At 34.6% G+C, this 7,750-nt stretch overlaps 1 protein-coding gene across 2 annotated transcripts; it reads left to right on the plus strand.

Moving 5' to 3' along the window:
• Nucleotides 1–1,910: 1,910 nt before the first annotated feature.
• Nucleotides 1,911–6,818, plus strand: krtcap2 (keratinocyte associated protein 2). 2 transcript variants are annotated; one of them, XM_027148531.2, is made up of 5 exons: nucleotides 1,911–2,071; nucleotides 3,776–3,930; nucleotides 5,551–5,614; nucleotides 5,794–5,860; nucleotides 6,335–6,818. In XM_027148531.2, exons 1-5 carry the CDS (start codon nucleotides 2,068–2,070, stop codon nucleotides 6,453–6,455), a joined length of 411 nt encoding a protein of 136 aa, XP_027004332.1. In that variant the 5' UTR covers nucleotides 1,911–2,067; the 3' UTR covers nucleotides 6,456–6,818. The 2 variants fall into 2 exon arrangements, with proteins under 2 accessions (XP_027004332.1, XP_027004341.1); XM_027148540.2 differs by lacking the exon at nucleotides 1,911–2,071 and adding an exon at nucleotides 2,614–2,811.
• Nucleotides 6,819–7,750: the final 932 nt, after the last annotated feature.

Consider the following 7,750-nt stretch of genomic DNA (forward strand, 5'->3'; position numbering starts at 1 on the left):
TATTATTATTATTATTATATAAGGATGGTTGTTAATAATAATAATGATAATAATTATCATTATTATCATTATTATTATTATTATTATTATTATTATTATTATTATTATTATTATTTTATAATTCTTATAATTATGTATCTTTATTTAACACTATTATTATTACCAAATAAGGCTGGTTACTAATATTATAATTATTTTATAATTATTATAACTATTTATCCTTATTTAATAATATTATTAAATAAGGATAAATATAAACATCTGATTTCACAGACATTTACAAAACAATTCAAACTCCAGTACAGTTTCACTACAAGATTTTTTAATATTTTTTTAATTTAATTAGTTTTTTTACTTTTTTTTAAGCCTGTGTCAACTGTCGCATCACTAGCAGTCCAGTCCCTGCCATTGTCATTATCCCAAATTGTAAATATATACTAGGATTTTTGTAAATAATAATAATAATAATAATAATAATAATAATAATAATTATTATTATTATTATTATTATTATTATTATTGTTGTTGTTGTTGTTGTTGTTATGTTTTGTAGTTTATTATATATGTACTCAAGCTTTAAAGTGGACTTTTTTGCTAAGCATTGATAGCACTTCCTGTTGCTATCAAACATCCTTCATTAAAAAAACATGCAGATAAAATTAGAATCAAACAACATTAACACACTCACCTACATTCTTAAATTATTTATTAAGAAATAGAGTCACTTTTCTATTGTAGGATCTGCATCATGCACAAGGTGAATGTGAAATGCAAATTAATCCAATTAAGTTCATAGCATACTGCAAATCCAGAAGTAGACAGATTTCTAAGGCAATAATCAAGGTAACAGCTGTCATAAACTACTAATACAAGCATATCTTTAGAATTTAATATAGTATTAATTATATTACTAACTCACTGTTCGGTACTGAATGACTGGAGGTGCTGGAAAGATAATTGATGACAGAATTTTTTTTTTGGGATCGAGTATTGTGTGTTTGACCCCATGTTACTGTACAGATTTGGATATAGACGCAGGTAGTTCTCACAGCAAACCAGCAAGATCTCCTTAACCTGAAGGTAGGTTTATTGTTATTATTATTATTATTATTATTATTATTATTATTATTATTATTATTATTATTATTATGTTTTGTAGTTTATCATATACAATATATACTCAAGCTTTAAAGTGGACTTTGGTAAGGAGAATGCTAAGCATTCTCTAAGCATTGATAGCACTTCCTGTTGCCTTCATTAAAACAACATGCAGACAAAATTAGAATAAAACAACATTAACACACTCACTTACATTCTTAAATTATTTATTAAAAAATAGAGTCAACTGCATCATGCACAAGGTGAATGTGAAATGCAAATGAAGCCAATTAAGTTCATAGTATACTGCAAATCCAGAAGTATACAAATTTCTAAGGTAGGTTTTTATTATTATTATTATTATTATTATTATTATTATTATTATTATCATTATTTTTTTGTTGTTTGTTTATTTGTTATTATTATTATTATTATTATTATTATTATTATTATTATTTGTTTGTTTGTTTGTTATTTTATTTGTATTATTTATTTGTTTGTTTTGTTATTATTTAATTATTTATACATATCTATCTATCTATCTATCTATCTATCTATCTATCTATCTATCTATCTATCTATCTATCTATCTATCTATCTATTTATTTGTTTGTTTGTTAAGGTTTTAAAAACATTTTGACTCTGTATCCTCCAGTTGTCCTATAGTCCACTGTGTGGCGATAAACACTGCAAATGCAGTCTGTCATTATTAAAGTAGAAGAATAAAGAAAGAGGGCGTTCTCTGGTTAACTCCCAAATCCAATCCTACTTCATAATTAAGTTTACTCGCCGAAGGATACGGCATAAGCTCTATTTGTGCACCCTGTGGCACTCATTTGGAACACGGCCTTAGTGTTGACGGTGGTGTGACGTCACTCTTTGCCGACCTAGAAGCTCACCAAAGTGTTGTATCGGTACACTGAGCTCTCTGTTAATTTATTTTACAGTCCTGCGTATTCGGAGAACAGAATGGGTATGTGTTTATACCTTTAGGTAGTCATAAACGAGGTTTTAAAACATATTAATGGAAATAAACCAGCTACTTTACTGCTACTAAACTAGACTACAGCGAAATGGACAGTATCAGTGATGCTATTAGTGTCACGTGCGCTGTTTCTGTGCATTTGGAAATCTATATATAATAATATCAACTTTATAAATGAATGTGCATTTGTTGTTATAACGTATCGTATCATTATTTATTCAGTAAATACATTTGCCCGGTTCTGGGTTGCATTTGCATTCATCACCAGTCATACATTTGGGTCTTCCTAGTTACAGATCTGCAATACACTCTGAATGCTTTAGCACTGTGTATACGTTTGAAACACAAATCCAGTCTTAATAAATATATATTTATATATGGTTTGATTTTTGTGAAAAGAAACAAGTTAGTGGAAACTGCTATTCTTGTTTCCAGTCGGAACTTTTTGAACGACGGACACTGACGTGGCCTCTTACTAGCACTGCTATTTTGTTTGTCTAAATGTTTCCGCCTACAAATCCTCGGTTTCTTCAATATTCTGACATTAATGACACTTGTTCATATTGTGGCCTTGTGGAAGAAACTAATAGATTTTAAGTTTATTTAGTTCTTGTGTTTTTAATCCCATACATGAGGTTCGTTGTTTTGTCCTTATGTAAATCCAGAAGGTTTATCTTGAACATGTTTAGGAATATTTGCAAAATTCTTTATCCAAAAGCAAACATTGTGTAAGTCCTTTTGGGGTCCCTCCCCATTATTTTACTTTATTCTACTTTATTTTACTCTCTAATTTTATCCCTTAAGCTTAGAAATAGCAAAAATGGAAAAAAGAGGGGGAAAAAAAGACATTTCCTCCTACATACAACTTTTTAAAGAAACACAAGACAGCTACGGTTCATTGGGATCACTAACGTTTTGGGATAAACATTAAGATTTCATATGTGTACTGAATATTTTCCTCTATGCTTCCATGCAACAGGTTTTCAGGTATAAAACCACAGCTTTCCACTTGCAATCTCTGGTCCTGAGTATCCCCCTTTTTTATTTTCTCTGCTCTAAACCCCTCAGATGGCTGTTAATTAACTGATGTGCTTGAAGCAGATTAAAAAAAAACAAAAAAACTAAAATGTCCAGGACCAGGGATGGAAAACCTGTTCAATACATCTGAGATGAACTGTGGAGACTATTTGTATTTATGTCTCTATTTTTGAGTTGGTGATGTGATGCCGCACAGCTTTAACATGGTGCTCGAAAGCCTATGTGAAGTATGAGCTGCTTTTTTTTTTGTTTTAACAAAATAATTTGAAGCTTTCTGTTAGCAGTGAAAATGCTACATACAATACAACATAATAGAAATTCCATTCAACTTCTACTTACAATAAAAAATTACTGCATATTAGCAATGAAGCTTGTAAATGCGTGTTCCACAAGCCAGACACTTTTTGGTAGAATTACTGAAAACCTCAGTACAGTATACTCGGACGAGATCCCAACACTGCTTGCAATTGGTCCAAAACTAATGAAATTTTTGTTATCAATGGGGAACTGATAGATAACAGTATTAAATGAAAAAAAAATATATATATATATATATTCAGTTTATAAACATCTACTGATCAATGCTTATTATAAACCTGCTTATAGTAACTGTGGAAATTGTAATCTCTCTCTGTCTCTTTCTCACACACACAGCGGTGAACACAGGGACGTCTCTGGTCCTGTCCAGTCTGCTGTCTGTACTGGTCTTTGCTGGCATGCAGATGTTCAGCAGGCAGCTGGCCTCATCTGAGTGGCTCACCATCCTGGGAGGTTTCCTGGGATCATTACTCTTCATCTGCTCCCTCACTGTATCCTAACATGGCTGCTTCTGTTTCAGCTGGTACCATTTTTGTCGCCTAACATCGTTTCCTTGTAACACATATGCAAGTAGTAAGGCAGTATTTATGGCCAGAAGATTGGGAGAATGCCAGAGAGACATTGTGATGTGAAATTTTAAACAATGACCTTTACCCTTTTAGTCTGTTCCAGAGTCATGATGAAAGGAATCATAAAAGAGTAATAAAATAAATGCCTGAATTTTTTATGCTTTGTAAACATTCTGTGTTGCTTAGTCACTCAGGAATCTCACAGGAAGATTCAAGAGTTTTATTTGTCACATACATAGTTAACTACGGTATTCAACTAGAGCAGGGTTGGGCAATTAATTTTTACAAGGGGCCACATGAGAAACGTGAATTGTGTCAGAGGGCCAAACCAAAGATTACTTGAACTTAATTCTAAACTTTCTAAACTTTCTCCCATTGTAAAATGCACTAAATTAATATATTTTGAATAGCTGGTACTGATAATCATAAGAATAAAACTGTTGTGTAAATATTTATATTAGACAATGTGAAATTGTGGTATATAAAAAACAAAAACAATTACTGAATCAGTGCAATATATTTTTAACTTGTTAATCTCCACAAACAATGAAAAACAACAAACAACTTAACAAGTTTATAGAAATACTGCAATACAACAAACAATAACTTGTAATGTTTTCCACCTCATTTGACCTCTTCAGTGAGAATAATCCAGTCTGTTCTGGGCTTGCACAAGGGCATTGAAATCTGGCTGAATGTCTGAGGTGGCTATGCGAAAGACAGCTGAGAGGTGCTCATCAGTGATGGAGGATCTGTGCTTGGATTTGTTGAACTTCATTACTGAGAATGTCTGTTCACATACATCGGTAGATCCAATCGGGATGTTCGGATTTCAGGTGATAAGTTAAACCCGCCCTGGTTGCGTGTTGTCCATGGAACCTGTCCATGGAACCTTCTCTGAGATATTGAAATAAGTACACACCGCAGACATGTTGGCTCTTATCCAGATAACCGTGTGCTGGTTGCGCTTTTTAATTGCGTCATTACAATTGGGTTTCGGCCGTGTTGTTTCGGAGATTTAGGTAATTTGGCTGAAAATTTTCGGTGGCCGAATTTTCGGTGCATCCCTATAATTTATAATTGGCCTCACGCGGGGCTGACAGGGACGTACAAAGGGCTGGATGTGGCCCACGGACCGTAATTTGCCCAGGTCTGCTCTAGAGGGAAATGAAAACCTTGCGTAGTCCTCTTAGACTGTTAAAACTAGACCGAATAGTAATTATTAGGGATTAGAAGTATAGAATGTAATGTAGTAGCTCGATGTGTAATTGTTACGTTTCAGAATGTGCAAACACAACATAATGAAAGTGATATATTTAACATGCCATTGAATTACATGTAGGAACAGTAAAGTTCTTTATGGAATCCTAAGGAATCCTTTATGGATGTGCTGAGACCTGTGCTCATGTAATGCATGAAGATTTCTTTATTACAAGATTGAGATCTACAATATGTTTAGTCTTGACCTTTGTGGTATTTTAAAGTAGAAAACAAGCTGAAAATGACCAAGTCGGTTTTTCCTGAACTCTTCCACCCCCCCAGGCCTTTAACAATCTGGAGAATCTTGTCTTCGGTAAAGGTTTCCAGGCGAAGATCTTTCCAGAGAGTGAGTGGGAGCCAGTCATGCCATAATGATGTTATATGACTTGTAAATATGCAGGATTAATAACAGAAGTTTATTTCATGTGTTACAAAATTAGTGACTGGACTTGTATGAAAATTAATCATTTTAATTATCTCTCTCTCTCTTTCTCTCTCCCCCTCCCCCTCCCTCCCTCCCTCCAGTTTTTCTGTGCCTGTGTCTGTCCCTGTTTGCATCTGGTTTGGTGCATCGTGTGTGTGTCACCACTTGGTAAGTAATGAAATCTATGCTAGATAGATGGACATGTAGACACAATATGCAACTGTTGTTTTGGTGTTCTAACACTGAATTTGTAAGAAAAAATTTTTTTTTTCTGTTTTATTTGATTTGCATTTACAGATTTGATTATTATCTGACTAATTAATTTATTATACATAGATTTAGTGTATCTTACTTCAGTTGTATTAGACAAAGCAGATATATCTAATTGCTTGTCAAAATTATAATAATATGAATGAAAGTAATTATTAAGATTTTGATCACGTTTCATTAGCTACACTAATGTGAAGCATTCTACATTTCATAATGTAATAATAAAGATGTGCATAGAGTTCATAGCGTATTGTTTACTAGGTTTCACTGCATCACACTTGACAATTTTACTGGGCGAGTCAGAGAGCTACCTTACACCTTTAGCCAACATGTCAGTCATCTAATAGTTTACTCCTCAACTTCCTTTCACAGCTTGATCTTCTCGCTCTTCGCTTTGTACTACATCAACAAAGTGTCGGCGGCTCTTTACCAGGTGGCCGCGCCTGTGGCAACTCCTGCCAAAACCAGTGGCAAGGGCAAGAGGAAGAACTGACTGAACCTGCCCCAATCATCACAGCAACACTGATTATTTGTCATACTGCAGTAATATCTTGTCAGAAATTTAGCCCATTTTATGATTCCTCTGCATTCCACAGGCCATATAAATCCCCAATCAGGAGTCACAAAGATTGTTAATATCCCCAAAAATAATGCATATTGTTTGTGTATGTATTTCTGTCTCGCAAATTCAGCATTGTGTTACATTTGTTCACACATTGCAGTAAACTTTCCTGTACTGATTACTGATCGACTCTGCAAAGATTTCTCATGTTTTTCCGGTCATAGCTGTGTGAATTGATTTCACTTATCAGGTATTTTTTGTTAAAGGATTTGCTATTAAAACATTAAAATGGTGCTTATTGTTTTTTGTTTGTTTGTTTAGAAATTCAGTGGGAGAATGAATGTGATCAACACACTCATTGCAAACTCATCAGCGAAACTCATTGCATGACTGCAAATATGATGTTATGACATTGAAATAGGCCATGCACCTGAATCGTGCAGTTTTTTGGGGGTGCTCGGTAGGTTTGGCATGTAAGCTTAAGAGACATACCGTTCTGTTAACCAGCATGTGGACTAATACTAATACTTACTCGGATCGGCCGCCTCCCTCACGCACACCTTTAAATGATGCACTGCATATTCGATCTTGTATATTACAATTTTAGAAGACTAACGTTAATATAATTCATTCAGTCCTTCATTCATTCATTCATTTTCTACCGCTTATCCGAACTACCTCGGGTCACAGGAAGCCTGTGCCTATCTCAGGTGTCATCGGGCATCAAGGCAGGATACACCCCGGACGGAGTGCCAACCCATCACAGGGCACACACACACTCTCATTCACTCACACACTCCAGACAATTTTCCAGAGATGCCAATCAACCTACCATGCATGTCTTTGGACCGGGGGAGGAACCCGGAGTACCTGGAGGAAACCCCTGAGTAACGGGTAGAACATGCAAACTCCACACACACAAGGCGGAGGCGGGAATCGAACCCCCAACCCTTTAGGTGTGAGGCAAACATGCTAACCACTAAGCCAACGTGCCCCCCAACGTTAATACAATTCACCCTAAATATTATAGCATGTCCCAAAAGTCTCCACACTCAATGAAAATAAACACTTTGACTACAGAATAGTTGTATTAGAAATACGCTGCGAGGTTATAATTGACTTTAAGAGGAAACATGGCTGTGATGAATAGCAATCACATAGTTAAAAAGTGCTAAAAAGTGTAAATATCCTCTATCTATGGGGGCTTTTAGGACATGCTGTAATAA

The sequence above is a fragment of the Tachysurus fulvidraco genome, chromosome 3, assembly GCF_022655615.1.
Source record: "Tachysurus fulvidraco isolate hzauxx_2018 chromosome 3, HZAU_PFXX_2.0, whole genome shotgun sequence".
In the NCBI taxonomy this organism is placed as follows: domain Eukaryota; kingdom Metazoa; phylum Chordata; class Actinopteri; order Siluriformes; family Bagridae; genus Tachysurus; species Tachysurus fulvidraco.